The sequence below is a fragment of the Castanea sativa genome, chromosome 10 (genome assembly GCF_040712315.1).
Source record: "Castanea sativa cultivar Marrone di Chiusa Pesio chromosome 10, ASM4071231v1".
NCBI lineage: Eukaryota > Viridiplantae > Streptophyta > Magnoliopsida > Fagales > Fagaceae > Castanea > Castanea sativa.
The window spans coordinates 24,871,761-24,888,268 of NC_134022.1; the positions used below are offsets into that span (position 1 = coordinate 24,871,761).

Here is a 16,508-nt window from a genome sequence, read left to right on the forward strand (position 1 = left end):
TACTTGAGATTTCTGTGGAATAGAGTTAATTGGTAAAAAAAAAATATAGCATATGCTTTACCTATTTTCCTAGTTTGCTGACACGAGAAAGAGACCCAATTTGATCCTATACTTTCTGCTTGAGTAGCCACTGAAACCAAGGCTACAAAGGTTTTGACTTTGTTATTGCCTTGTCTACGGACACACTTTTCATCAACTCTTGCATGTATATTAAGTGGTGATTGGATTGATTTTTACCAAATACCAATAGTAAATATATGTATAATTGATGTAATCTAATCATAAGTTGACACGTGCAAGCCCGTGGCAAAGTGTAATTGTGGAATAATTGGATCATATATAGCAGTGCTATTGTAGTTGCTATTGTTTGCTTTATTGCCATTATTATGGTGTTTGTAGTTACCAAATTAATATTGGATGGATATTTACACATTGCCCTAATGTAAGGTAACCATTTCAAAAATCAATATTCCATTTATTTTAAGAGACAAATATTTGTTATCTTATCAAGGTCTCGTACCTCAATTGATACTTTCTAATGTTTCCAACAAAAACATTTATAGTTTAAATTTTCTCTCTCCTAACTCCTAACTGTTAAATTATAAAATAAAAAAAATTAATTCTATATATTCTCTCTATTTTTCATACAGTTAATGAACTTAGCACGGTTACCATACAAGATTCATCTGATTTATACAAGAAAAACTGTACAAGATTCATTTCATAAAGAGTTAAATTGGGTTCAAATTAAATTTAATACCGCAGACTTCTTCTTTTTCCCTTGTCGTTATGCTTTCAAACAAACAAACAAACTAGTTTGCCTTTCTGCATATTTAAATATGAGAAATTTAAAATTGTTCTAAGCTGGTAGTGGCGGCCACTTTTGTTCAGGAAAGAAAGGTAAAAAAATATGAATTGAACATTTTAAAATTGTCCCATCGCTGGTAGTGAGTGTGGCCACTTCTGTTCAGGAAAGAATTCAAAGAACAGGTAGAAAATAAAAAAAGAGAAGATAAACATTGGCACCATCCCTTAACTTTTCCCTTCGAATGCTTTGAAATTTCACTCCACAGATTCTATTTGCACGGGAAGTCCAAAAGTGCCTGAAGGGAATAAGATAAAGGATATATATATATATATATATATATATATATATATATATATATATATATATATAAAGAGAATAAAATAAATTGGGTCTCTTGAACTATATGGAGCTATATAATTGCGTGCATTTTTTTCCAAAAGACATGTTAAAACTTCCAAAGTCAAACCGACTTGAACATAAAGACATGAATTAATATATTTACTATTATATTTTATATTTCTGATTACAGCAATTTGGCTTGTTAAGTGTCCGTAGTTTTAGAAGATCTTTATCTTTTAGTTTTTTAGTTTATTTATTTATGCATAATTTTTATAAAAATCTCACTTTTTTTTTAGTTACAACCATGCATTAACCACCTTTCAACAAATAAATTTTCCAAAGAAAAAGATACATCAAAACCCACTGTAGATACTGTAATAGGACCATGTTGCTTTTCTGTCTTCCTTTTTGCACATTCTCTTCATTTAGGTTTGTTTTGTCCATGATTTCATCTTGGATTTGAATCAGTCTTTTCTGGATTATTTCACTTTTCCATGTTTGTAGACAATTAAATTTTGTTGCCCATTTGGTAGCAAAATGGATTCTCTCTTGTAATCAGGTTGGAGTCATCCTCATCTCAGATATCCTCGCTTTTGTTCTAGCGGATCCCGAAGATGGAGATGGATCCTCCCTTTTGTGCAATAACATTTGAAATATTAACTAGAAGAGGGAAAAATAAAAACAAAAAAACTTGGGTTTGATTCATCTTTCATATATATATATATATATATAGAAGTATGCTATTTAGTCTCACACATAATTAGTATATATATAAAATATCCATATTATACTATATATTATACGTATGTTTGTACTTTTTTCTAAACTCTTGTTTATCATGCAAATAAAAATGCACATCTTCCCAAACTATATTTTACAAATAAACTTCAACTATTGACAAATTTTAATGTTCTTATTGGCAATACAATTTATTTGCCAATGTATGTTAATATGAATGATAATAAAATTATTAAAATTGTTCTTTTTAGTTCCAAGTTCTACTATTTATTATTAACACTAACACTTTCTTCTTCTTCTTCTTCTTCTTTTTATATTATAATTCTGAATTGTTTCTTTGATCTATTAAGATTTTTCTATAATTCGGATGAGTATATCTTGATATATCAACACTAACACTAATATATCATATAATTTGTAAATATAATGTTATATTTTAAAACAAAATTCAAATCATTTGAACCATTTAAATTATATATATGAGACAATAAAGAACTTTATTTGTTATTTTACTCTTCTTTTTAACCAAGTGAATGAAGGAGAATATAATCAATATCTTCTCCTCCATTTACTTGAAATGGTAAATTAAATATATTACTAACTATGGCCTCTCATATTTTGGTTGAAAAATTTGGACTGTCCTGTAGTTTCCTGTCCCATGTAAGCTTATACGTCCAAATAGTGATCTGAAAAAACTTCATGTTTTTAATATACATGACATTGAATCCAAACTAATGATTTTTGAAAACAAATATTAACCTCAGACTTTTCATTTGCCGTTGTTAATATATATAAGATATTAAAGAACAATTCAACATACTTGACAATCCCACAGATCATTCTGGTTTTTGTAAACCTGGACCTGCAGAAAAGGTCGAACCATTATATATAACCAATCAAGTTGGCAAAGTTAATTTAGAGTTAATCTCCCTTATTGGGTAGAGAGCTCTGCACACTTAGCCATGTGAAACTAAAGCCATATAATAAGGTATATATCCAAAATACACTCGAGCACATCATCATTCTATGTGTATAAGAACTCAGTAACTCTTGTAATCGTACTTAAATATTAGTTAAATACAACTAGATTGAATATTTAATAGTAATCCTTTCTTTTAGCTTTTTGTGGGGACACTTTTTTTTTTAATTCAGGTGCATTGATTTTGTAGGGGCAAACCGTAAACCCACAGATCTACCATAAAAAGCTAGAAAGGAGAACATACACCAAACACAGTAAAAGATAGTAGCTTTCTTTGAATTTCCTCCCTATTGCATGTTAGAAACAACCTCAGCAGTAACTTCCAATCCCTATCATTCAGTACCCAATTGTGCTAAAATCTATATTTATACCCTAGCAGATTCTCCAGCTGCAGCTGAATTGCTCCCATATTGACACTTTGTCTCTTTAATTATTATAAATAACCTAGAGAGAGAGACACTTCATAACCAAGTGGTATCTTGTACAATGAATAGATACAATATCACACTCTCAATAAATATGAATCACACATACATAGAGCGTTAATATTACATATATATCTTCTAGTACATAGTACATATATGGGGTACCTTTCGCTTCATAACAACATGACCCTCAAGTCAGTGGGGGTATATGCCACCCTCTTCACAATTCACCACAACATGACTCTCAATTCAGTAGGGGTCTTCACAATTCACCAAAACATGACCCTCAAGTCAGTAGGGGTACATGCCACCCTCTTCACAATTCACCATGCTTTCTTGTAATAAATTTAACAAATAGGTCGATTACAAAAAGACCCTTAAGATTTAAAAAAAAAAAATTCTACCATCATTTAAATGATTAATATGTCATTTCTCACTTTTTGCTACAATCATTTAAATGACAATGTGTACCTTAATAATAATAAAAAAGTACTTTTAAAGAATATGCTTTTTATTAGATAAGTTTAGCTAAACAACTTATTTCATAACTTATTGACATGTTATAATGATGAAAAATAAAAATAACGTCAATGACGAATTTATATATATAAGAGTGATTGTCTACCATTCATAATTTTTTATTTTAATAAATTGTGGAACATGTTATGTTTATATAGCAAAATTGTTTAAAAATAGATAATAAATGTCTTTAACAAAGGTTCATCTTTTTTTTTTTACAAAAACAAATGCCCTCTTTTATTTTGCATTCAAAGAAGTAAAGAGAAGTAAGGATGTAAAGATGTTTGGAGTTCTTGTCCTTTTGCCAAAAGAATATGCTAAGGTTTTCCTGTAGAGTTTGGGACCTCTATTATTTTCTCATCCATTACCCCAAAAAAAAAAAAAAACTTTACTTCAAGCTTTTATTATTGTGCTTTTTCCCCTCTTCTATATTGGCTTGTATATATTTGAGCACAGAAAATTGATACTTATTACTTAAATGATCTAACATTAATTTACGCATTATATCTGTCGTAACTTCTAAAAAATATTATTATAATATTATGCAATCTATAATTTATTTGAAAACAAAAAGTATGAATTTTAATAAAATCGAGTTTGATATAAAACTCGATATCCTCAAATCGAGTTATATGTAAATTTTTAATTGAGTAGCAAAATATGTATAGAAATTTTCGCAAAGTCAAGTTTCACTTAAATTTAAAAAAAAAAAATTAAATGACAAAATATGCATAGAAACACGGACCTAAATAGTTTCAAAACGGAAACATATTACTATTTTTTTTGCAAAATAAGAGCAAAAACCCAACATCTCAAACTTTATATATTGGAAACATATTTAATTTTAAAGAATGACCTTATTATATTTATAGGGTACCCATGTGTCACATATTAGTATATGAAATAGGTTACTGTCTCTGGAAATGGCTAGCTAGTTTCTTCCATCCTCATCAGTAATAGGAAAAGTTACTGACTCTCCTGCGGGCGGCTCAAATGCTGCTGTAACTGTTATTGAAACGTGCTTCATTTGACAACACAACCAGACTGATCATTGATCAAGCAAGCACAAGAATGACAAGATTAAACATAAACTCACTATTCTCTAACTAGCTAGCCACTTCCTAATAATTAACCTGCTTTCCTCATATGCCACCTCCAGACCAGAGAGCACCCTAATAAACCAGCTAGCATCATGCACCAAGATCTATGCTATGGTTCCACCCAACACCGACAGACTATTTCACTCGCTGCCCATGAAATGAAATGCTCTGAAACGTCATGGAGTTTGGCGGATCAAACTTGAGACACCGAATTTATGATACGTTTTCAAGTTTAATGTGTCCCTCAGTGTCTCGGAAGGGACAGCTAGCTACAACCACATAGACTCAATTTGCTGCTAGTTGTGATAGTTTATCTGTATGTGCCACAACACACCATACTGTGCTCTGGGTTCTGGTGGTGGGGCACTGATTTTTCTGGCTAAATTGAGCTGAAAAGTAAAGCGTATGGACAATACTGTTGGTTCTGGTTCCTTTATTGTGCCGCAAGAGTTAGGTTTGCTTAATTGCTCCTATACGTAACATCAAAGTAATGAGAAGCGGAGTTGAGGGAGGCTAGTTTACGAGGATCAACATTCTCTACGGTACTTAAGAATTAGGCCAAGATTGACCTTTTTTATAAATAAAAAAGTTTTGCTCCTATTTTAATTCCCATGTTCATCTTAGAGCATCTTGGTTAATTGACCCTTTGGGCTGTTTTCTTGGTTCTATCGGAGGCCTCGTTAAATTGGGATTCTCTAAAATTAATGACCCAGTTCTCTTTTATGTATTTATTTTTCCAATTGAACGACAAATAACTATCGAATTATCAATTATTCCAACAAAAAAAAATGTTAATAATAATAACCTATGGGGTTTAGAGAATTTTCTTTTTGTTCTATTTAATTCTAGGTGCATTGGTGCAATGTCAAATAAAAGTATATATATATATATAAAAGTTTATTCTGCCAAGATTTACCGAAATCTATGAGTGGTGGTGACTACTAATACTTAGTCCAACATAATAAGCTTATCTTGATAGTTTTAGACAGACTCCGTCAAAAAAAGATAGTTTTAGACAAACGTGAATCATGATATCTATGTTCCTTTCAGTGGTGACGTGAGGCAATTAATATAGCTGAACTGAAAGTGAAACCCATGTGAGCAGTACTGATCAGGATACATATATCCAACTCGATTTCTCACTGGTAAATCATAAATGAGAGATGAGAGAGGAAAGAAAGTCGCTCTAATTCATGCCAGATGATTGGAACTTGAAATTGGAAGTGTGCAAATATTTTGAAAAAAAAAAAAATCGTAATCAAACGCCTAAATCGTTATTTTTAGACAGACAATGTTTATTTATTTTTACGTGAAGATTAGACCCAAGATGTAGAGAAGTGAATGTTTCTTTACTTATTGTACGTCAATTATTTTTTGCCAAATTATATTAAATTCTATCCATTACTTGCATTTAATGTTATATATGAATATAACAAGAGCTAACAAAACACACACAATTCATCCTATATAAGAAAGAGACAGTTGCTCCCTTTAAATTAGAAGAAAGTTTTTTTTTTCTTAGAAACAGAAGAAAGAGTAAGGTCTGCATAACTGTTAGAAAATTTTTAAGAGATTCAAAAAGGCAATAATGAAATCTAAAATTAAAAGTTATCAAAGACAAAATAATAACTTTATAAGATCCTATCAAAAAAAAAAAAAAAAATTAAGATAAAAAAGTCAACAAGACAATAAACATTGAAGAAAGTTCAAAATAGACAAGTCTATAAAACATGAATTTCACTTGAAGAAGGCACTACCATATATATCTCCTGCAATCTCTTCTCTTGTAGCATTCCTTCCTCAACTTCTCTTCACTCTCTCTCTCTCTCCTTATGACCATTAATTATTTTGGATACTCGTGTAATCATCAAAGACTCTTGAAATGACTAATTTTTGGAAATTAAAGGAGTGTTCAGAACTTGGATCGCAAAGTTTGGTTGTTAGTATGTCAACTTCACTAATATTCCAAATTTTAAATTCATTACTATATATGGTCTTGTTAATCTTTATACATAAACCTCCGTTGAATTACATAATTTCTAAATTCTCATCATATTTGTGAAATATCCAAATAATTGAGGATCAACAACCACCTCATCCAAAAAAAATATTAAAAATTTATAGTTTTTTAATGTTTTATAAATATACTAAATAAATTAATTTTCAGATTGGATAGTGAACAATATCAAATTGAAACCAAAATTAGCCTAATTGATAGGCATAAAAAGGATAAATTATCGAATCGTGAACTTGATTAGCAAAGTATTAGTAATTAAGTTATCGAGTTGTATAATATTTTAAAGAATTACAATTTTTTTAATTTTAAATCCAATTCAACAAAAGTACATTGCATAAACAAAACTTAGTAATCTACTTACAAACTGCAACACAGTAATTATATAATAGGGTAAAGTATGAAAAAGTGCACATTAATTAAAGAAGTCAATTCTAATTTTATATATATATATATATAGATATTTCAAAAATATATTTCGGTGCAGCGGATCGATTATCACTACTTGTAATTACTGACAAAGAAAACATGGAAGCAAAATTTGTGGACTAAATTTTACATATGAAATGGTCTCCCACTCTCCCCATGCTTTGGGAGGCTAGAGATTCAACCTAAAGATAGTGGAGTATTTAGGCTCCGGGAAGGCCACCAATTTGCTACTTTTACTGAATATTTATATGGTTATATACTAATCATATTGAGAATCTAACTTATAATAATGGATACCGCCTATGTTGTGTAGCCTACTTTATAAACTTTTAAGCCAATCTATATATGGCGGCGATTTAATAATATAGAGCCTAATAATCTCTAAAGCCAAAAGGAAAAAAAAAAAAAAAAGCATAGGTTACCTGAAGCGTACGTAATATAATGTCCCAATAACTTGTTTTTTGTTGACATAGATTTATAAACATGTTAAATGTTTACAGATCAATCAAGATAATAAATACGAAGGCTAAATCATCAAATTTTAGCATGAGCAGAAGCAGCAACCATAGATTTATTCACCAACAAAGCAAAATAAGCTTGCGCCATAAAATTTTTAGTAGTTAACTATTAGCTTGCTCATGTCACAAATATGGCATTTTTTATGTTATTCTTGTTTTTCCTTAATGCTAGCTAGTGATTTAGAGTGATGAGTGAACTAATTTCTTGTTCGAAGCTTCTCGATTGGATTGTTAATGGAACAATGGTTTGTTATCAATGATCCATTGAGACACAAAAATAGGTGCTAGAAATCAAACTTGCTTTTCATATTAATCGTGCAGATAAAGTTTATTTTATTGAGAGGGGAGGGGTTATAAAAAATGAAATTGTTTAATATCGAATTCCGTAGAAATATTCATTATCACTTAAGGACTGTAAATACCTACAAACTCTAGCTTCTTTGTAAACAAGACCTTGTTTGCAGAAATATCCATTTTCTGGGCTGCAATGCCGGTCTTCAGAACATATGCACTGTCCCTCTAAGGCACACCCATCACCTTTATTTGCAGCTTCCTTCCCAAATAGTATCTCATCTGACCATTCGCTTGAGAACATGTTTTGAGGGTCCAATTGTTTTCTAGCAGCAATAAACCTATTAAAATTTGGATACTTGTGCTGCACATCCAAGAATGCTAGGTTCCTATTTTTAGCCCAGTGTGGCTTAGCCCCGTACTTAAAGAATGCCATTTGCTCCACTTCTTCCCAAACATCTTGGTTTAGTCTTGGTGTTGAAGCCTCACTAGCACGATAATAATTGAAATCAACCACAACAGAATCCTCAGATTGGCCAAGATATGCCCCAGAAGCCTTAATGAAACGTATTAGAAATCCATTATAGACATCCACCCCACAAAAATTCTCTGGGTTTAGGTCTCTCAATTTTTTCACATCACGGATAAATTCTCCAAACTTTGGAGCTGGGAATATTGCTGTTGTCTCATAAAAGAAGAGCCCATTAATTCTTGGGTCCCAAGCACATGTACTAAATGAGCTTGATGAATATAAACATGAACCTGAGGTTTGCATTTTTCCCTGTTGACCTATTACTGGATAACCAGTGAAGATTAGACCATTCTTTAACCCATTACCCACTAACTTCTTGGCAGCCACAGTAGTAGTTGCTAGAGTGCATTTACCTTTCACGTCCCTTGTATTCTCAAATGTTTTTTCTGCATTTTTACAATTTAGTCTATATTTTTATTATGTACAACTATGTATATATGCGGACAAAAATTTATGAGATAAACCATGAAATAGACCGTGAAGTAAAAGAGTGATCAAATTACCTGTTGCTCTAATTGATTTGGAGATCAATATTAAATTGGACTGAAACCCAATGAAGTCATAAACCCCATTTCCAGACACGTTTAAGAGAACTCTTTCATCATATCTGTACACTGCAGTGTTCTTTGACGGATACCAAGTTATATCTGCGAATTCATACTTCTTTGCATGGTCCATGAATACATCTTCAAAGTGAGCATCGTTCGTGAAATTATAGGTTACGCTTCTTTTGAATCCTCTCTCTAGTGAGAGCTTCACCTGTTATTGATCATTATCAAATTTTGATTCAATAAAATTTGTAGAATTCAGCATGAACACATTGCTTAGTATAATTCTTATGGAAGGAAAAAAAAAAAATATATATATATATATATATATATATATATATATATGTATATGTATATGTATGTATACACACATATATGAGCACTGACATGATCACGTTTCATGAGTACACCTGGTTGTTGAATTTATACCCGTTTATTAAAATTTTGATCCAAATTTTTATTATTGTCAGATGATATAACCGATGTCTATATCAATGATTTTGACATATAGATAATTATTTCAAGCTTTGCTAGCTCCAAAGAAATAAAATACGTACATACGTATGTATACATACATATATATATTATTATTATTATTTAAAAAAAAAAAAAAAAAACTCCAAAGGAATTTTCATGATATACATGGTGTCTAAATTTGAGAACTATCTCCAATATATCTATATATATATATATATATATATAAAAGAATAAAATATATTTCACAGAATAATTAAGATCCAGATCCAAATAATAGGATGTATATTGCTGGTTCTTACCTTAGAGATAACTCCCAACAATCCCAATGATACTTTAGCTGCATTAAGGAGTGGATCTTGTGCTTCTAATCTGATAATTTTGGCGTATCCTTCAGATGGTCTAGCAGGAACAATAAGACTAAGGCCAATAACATAATCATGAACAGCCCCTCCCTTTCCCCACCATGAGCTTCCATGTGCCCCAGTGCTAATAAGTCCTCCCACACTCACACCCTCCCAATACGGCGCCGCCACTAAAGTCAGTCCAGCTTCTTCCACTTTATCAATCAGTTCACGCAATCCTACTCCGGCATCAACCGTGACAACCAAATTGTCCTTGTCAACTACAATGTTGGAGTTATATTTTTCGGTACTTACAAGTAATGATGCTTCGGAATTTGATGTGGGGCAGGCCAATTTCGGTATGGTATGTGAAAACTTGGTCACAACTTTCACCTTGAGTTTATTATGATTGGCATAGGCCACGACTGACCGGAGCTCTTGTTCGGTTGTTGGGTATGTGACATTTGGGGCATGGCAATCCTTTCTGTCTCCCCATACACCATAGGAACTGTAGAGGGTGCAGCCACCAGTTGTGTTGCATTGAACTGGGGATTGTGGTGGCATGGCATAGATGGTTAGGAGGGTTGAACTTGAACCCCATGTGACAAGGTGAAGAACACCAAGGAGCCAGTTCCAAGTAGTGTGCATCTTGTCTTGGTTGTCCTAGCCACAGTGAATTAACGGAGGTTTTGGTGTTTGGTAAGGGATTAAATATGGGGGTGATAATGATAAAGGCAATGCTTTGAAGGGAGGTGAACAAAGTAGTTACATAGTTAGTTGGAGCACAATGGAGCTATAGCAATGGGGTGTACATCAAGGTTTTCTTTGCCTACTAGAGTAATGGAGGCTTTTGTGTTAGGTAAAGCCGTAAAGGGATTAATAAGATGAGGCTAAAATAAAGGCAATGCTTTGAAAGGGAAATGCACAGATTTTTCTTTTTATTTTTTTGAGTAAAAAATGCCCAGATAATTAGATACTTGATTTGTACGCAACATATATACTTCATTTGTACGTTACTTAATATTGCTCACGTTTCTAATCGGTAACGGCAGCAATATTAAGGTAAACACTAAGAGGGCGTTTGGATCCGCCGTTTTGTGCGTCTACGTTTTTGCTTTTTTTTTTTTTTTTTTTTTTTACCCAGCAGCTTATATTGACTTTTCAGCCATGAACAGTGCACAAATGCACTATTTATGGGTCCCACAAATTTTACTTTTTAACAACTTTTTCATTAAAAATTGGTCCCACAAAACTATTTATATATTTAAAAATTATTTTGCTACAGTGTTTTCAGTTTTCAGTTTCAGCAAAATAAGTTCTATCCAAACGGACCCTAAGAGTATATTTGGTACACTGTAATGATTATTACATGAGAATAGGAAAAGTATTAAAAGGAATTTATTAAGTTGGAATGTAATTAGTATTACTATTCATTAGTTTTGTGACACTTTAGGAATAGAATCCTGAATATGCATCTACAATTTAGTAGATTATAAAAAGAAAGTGTAATTAAATAATTTTTAAGTCAAATTTCCTAAAATACACTTATTTCATGGTGTTCAAAATAGAGCTAATAATTAACAATAAGGAAAATTTATTTTCTTCCCTTTCGAAGATGTGGCAACTAATGGCTTTTTAGGAAAAAAATTTCAAAAGTTATTTACAGAAAATAAAGAAATAGATATTCAGTACTTTTGATAAGGAATAGTTATTCCTCATTTTGAAGAATAGCTATTCATAAGGAATAATTCTTCATTGTAATAAAAATATAACCAAACAACCGAATAGTTATGCCATAAGAATATCTATTACATTACAGTGTTTCTTACAGTCTACCAAACGTGTCCTAAGAGCATTAGCATTTGGGGATGTAAAAAAAAACATAATAAAATAATAAAAGTTCTATTCTCTCTTTTTTTCCTCCCATACACTTTTTCTCTTCACACACAATCACAAGATTAAACTAATATTTTTTTTACAACCTATGAATAGTAAGGTTGCAAATTTTTTTAAGTTTACAAACTCAAATGGAGTGGATTTTTTTGGTAATTGTGTTCTAGTAACGTTGTTTAAGTATTGTGGAAATACGTGTAGGTAAAAAAGTGTTATAGAAAAACGTGTTGTATTGTGTAAATAACGAAAACTGTTATTTAAACAACACAACTAAACATACCCTAAATTTTATGTCATTAAGATATGGTTTCATAATAAATCCATTCATATATCCAGGGACAACCCAGGTGGGCGCCAAGGGGCCCAAGCCCCCTGGGTCCAAATTTTTTTTTATAGTTATTATGTAATTTATTTTTGTAGTTGGCGCCCTTCTCCCCAAATAGCCTAGCTAGTCTAACCCAAATAGCAATTATTTAACTCAAAAATTTAACAAAAATAATAAAAATATTTAGAATAATGATTGTATTTTAGCAAAAAAAGAAAAAAAAACTATTTTACGACTAAAGAACCAAAAAATCACATGTCATAAGAGAAGCTAAAGTTAAATTTTTTGCAACTACAGTAAACTAGTATAAATACCATTTTTTTTTAAAAGAATATAAATATCAGTTAACTGTAGCAAGTTGTTAAAAATAAATACAAAATTTTATTAAGATTATATCTCTTCCTTCAGTTAAAAAACTCGAATTCTCTCTCTTTCTTTATTATTTTAATGAGTTGTTTATATTATTTTTAATGAAGTGATTAAAAAAATAGAACATTTAATATTGGGTGTATTGTAAAGTGAGTTGATAAAAGAGATAAAGTGGCATTTTAAAATGCTGAAAGCTAAAATTTTTAGAACCACCACTGTGAATGCTCTAACTTTAAGCAAAAATAAATAAAAAATCATAGCCAGCCTAGTATTAAATTTTTTTTTTTTTTGTCTTTATTGGTAAATGATTACATCTTAATATATTTAAAAATAATGATTTTATGTATTTATAATTTTTTAATATTATATAGATGTTTATTTGAAGTTTTTTTTTTTTTATATATCCCTACTCCCACTAGCTTAAAATCTTAGATCCACCTCTGCATATATTATTTGCATATTTCTAAATGAAAAAAAAAAATCGAATCTTTTATAGTTAAATAGTTCTTAATCTTTCATTATTTCGATATTTACGGAGCCTATAAATTATAAGAGACATGCATATAAAATACTCATCCCTATAAAAAGTTTTTAAAAAGTGCAATATCAACCAAAGTTATGCTGTAGTAGCGTAATTTCAACCTTCTTGATTTGAATGTTGCGATGTGATCTTTGAATTAATTAAATTGTCCCTTAAAGAGCCTACAGGGTAAAGGATGTAGACTTGTAGTTGTCCCTTCTTTTTTTTTCTTTTTTTTTTTTTGAGAAGCGACTTGTAGTTATCCTTTTTGACTGATTTTAAACTATGGCATACAGTATATTATTTTTTTTTTTTTTTAATTTATTGAGAATTGATAAATTTTTTCAATTTTTTATAAAATATTTTTAAAAATAGATAGTTTAATATGTGCCCTTAAGACACACATTAATCGGACCCTTAATACTATTGCTAATTTTATGATAATATATACTGTGAAATATTAGATGATGATGGATATTTGGACTTAGGCCGAATGTGAAAATTTAATAATAAAACCCTTGTTTTGGATTTTTTTTTTTTTTGGGGTTTGTTGAGAAAGCCTTGTTTTGGACTTTTTGGATGCATAAAAGTTAAAACATTGAATAATTTTTGGGCTCTGTCTCTTTTTTATGTTTGGTGAAATTAATTTCAAGTCACTTTAATTTGTTTAACACGTTTTCTCACAACAAATTTGATTCACGTTATTTTTAAACTTGTTATCAAGTTAATCTCTACCATCAACTCGTTTACAAAAAACACACACATGGCACACCGTTTGCACTATCAACATGTCTAATATTAAAAGATTAAATATAATGTTGCGTGTCTAAGATTTAATAGGCACATCAACACATGGATTGCAAAAAAAAAAAAAAAAACCCACATCAACATTGAAAAATGGTTTTCCGTTTATTTTCTTTATTTTTATTTTAATTATCTTACTATTTTTGGGTAATCAAACAAAAATTTCATTTTTACTTTCTTGCAACCAATGAAGCCCCAAAACCTCTCCTTTGTAGTTGCAATCTCAATCACCGATACTTATGACCCCAGCAGACTTTAATCCTTTATTACTCTTGCCCCGACCATACGGCAATCTTTGAAACCCTCACACCCCAAGAGTAATTTAAAGAAATAAGAACCCCTAGTTATTTTATTTTTATATTTAAAAAATTAATTAAGTGATTTAATTGACATGACATAACTAAAATGACATGCTATAATTTCATCCAACTAGATAGCTCACATGATAATCTTAGATGGCACATAACATTCAGGGCAACGTATCAAAATTATGAAATTCTAGGAAACAAAATAAAAACAACCTCAAATATAAGAGTGTAAATTACAATTTAGACGAGCCTAAAACAAGTTGGCACATGTGGGAAATGAAAATTATGGAACACAGAATTTAGGATCACACAACTACAATACACTCTATTGACTGTTTTACTTTCCAACATCGACATTTAGTTGGTATTATAGTGTGCACACAACACACAAAATGATGGTCCCTCCTCTTACATTCATAGTAGACTTTTTTATAAATTTATAGAGCAAATCTTACCACAAAAGTAAGAAAAATGAAAGATGAGCACCATTTTTCGTGCTACGACCCGGCACTTAGACCAACTTGACTGTACTCTCCAAGTCCAAGCTGCCACAACGGACAAATCAAAGGCTCAATGGTCAATCCTCAGTTCTCATTTTCTTCACCTTCAACTTCAACTTCAACTTCACCGTCTTCATCTTGTTCTTCCTCATCTTGTTGTTCTTGAAGCACTTTCAACAGCTGGGCCCCCTTTCTCCTTCCCCTAGCACTACAATTCCCTTGCAATGCCAACGCCACCGCACGCGCCACCTCCTCTACCGGCGGAGCCCCCTGATCCTCTAACGCACCCCCAGCGTATATCACGGCTAACACACTGATGGCGTACTCTTTTGCACGCGCCGCCATCCTCCCCATCATCGCCACCATCACCGGCACGGCCAGAGCGTGTGCTCTCAGCTCCGCCGCGCCCTCCGCCACCGTGCACATTAGCTCTAAAGCCGCCAACGCACGCTCAGCCGCCGCGTCGTCCAGCTCCGCCGCTATCTCAACCACTGCTCCCACCGCACCTGCCTCCACCGCCACGCGGCGGCTCCCCTCCGCTAAGCAAAGCGCGAACAGTATCTTCGTTGCGGGCTTTGCTCCCGCTTTGGTTTTCAAATTCCTCACTACCCCGCTCATTAGCTCGGGCGGGCATTCCGGGTCGGATGGCGGGTTTGGGACGAGTGACCGCTCCAAGAGTTGTAGTGCCGCGAGTTGGTCCGGATCCGACCCGGTGCTGAGTTGGATCTCCGCTACGTGGAAGAGTTCCTGGAGTTCTGTGGATGAAATGGGTGGAGGTGGTGGCCCGAAATGGGTAATGGGTTCGGGTACCGGGTCGAATCCGTGTGGTTGATTCGGGTTGGGAAGGATGGGTGACTGTGGGAGTGGGAACCTCCACTGGGTGAAGCTTTGGGAGGTTGAGGAGGACGAGGATGATGAAGAGAAGTCGGGTTGCGTGGGTCGGTGAGGTGGCGGTGGTGGCGGGGGAAGCGTGTCGAGTTGTGGCGGTGGTGATGGAAGAATTGGATCAGATTGTGAGAGAGCAAAAGTTGGGGGGTGAGGAGCACTACTGCCTGTTGGGCTGACAACAGTTTGTGTACAGTGGCGGAAAAACCCACAGGAGAAGAGTTGGGTCTTAAGCTTTGGTTGATTAGTTTTCATGGTACCAAGGTGTACTAAAGAGAAGACCTGTCCTCACTCTAGTGTAGAAGTGAATTGAATTTGATTGAGAGAGAACAAGTAAAAATGGGGTGGAGAGCGATGGGAGAGTTGGACAATGAACACTACTGCAACTGCAGATCCTGCAGGATGTGGCATCTTTCTTGCTGATATTTTTTAACATTTTTTGTTGTTGTCCGGTAAGGAGGTCTGCCTTGAAATAGAATAAAGCTGCACATTTCACCTTCACACTAAAAGCCAAGTCTGACACGGTTCAGTAGCAATTATCTTTGTGGACTTCAATCATGGTTGTGGTCTTTGCTTGCTGACGATAAGATTGTAGGATTCAAAGAGATGTTTTAATTACAAACTCCGACGTGGTTGGCACAAACTCAGATCAGTCAATCGTATAATAATCTTACAAATTAACATCATTTTATCTCCAAGTGTTCAACCCAAATAATTGTTTACTCTCATTATTCAGATAGCGCATAGATTGATTGCATGACATAAATTAATAGGATAAGAAGATCCAGCTCCAACTTTGATTACTCCACACTCTTTAAAGTTTACAAGATCTGACTGAGAGTCCCC

At 32.8% G+C, this 16,508-nt stretch overlaps 2 protein-coding genes across 2 annotated transcripts; both read right to left on the reverse strand.

Moving 5' to 3' along the window:
* Positions 1-8,170: 8,170 nt before the first annotated feature.
* Positions 8,171-10,910, reverse strand: LOC142612936 (L-gulonolactone oxidase 3). Its single transcript, XM_075785110.1, has 3 exons — positions 10,017-10,910; positions 9,196-9,451; positions 8,171-9,078 (listed from the first exon to the last, which is right to left on the reverse strand). Exons 1-3 carry the CDS (start codon positions 10,704-10,706, stop codon positions 8,240-8,242), a joined length of 1,785 nt encoding a protein of 594 aa, XP_075641225.1. The 5' UTR covers positions 10,707-10,910; the 3' UTR covers positions 8,171-8,239.
* A 3,547-nt stretch (positions 10,911-14,457) lies between these two features.
* On the reverse strand, positions 14,458-16,153 carry LOC142612780 (uncharacterized). The gene has a single exon (XM_075784935.1). It carries the CDS (start codon positions 15,915-15,917, stop codon positions 14,862-14,864), a length of 1,056 nt encoding a protein of 351 aa, XP_075641050.1. The 5' UTR covers positions 15,918-16,153; the 3' UTR covers positions 14,458-14,861.
* Between the last annotated feature and the right edge of the window lie 355 nt (positions 16,154-16,508).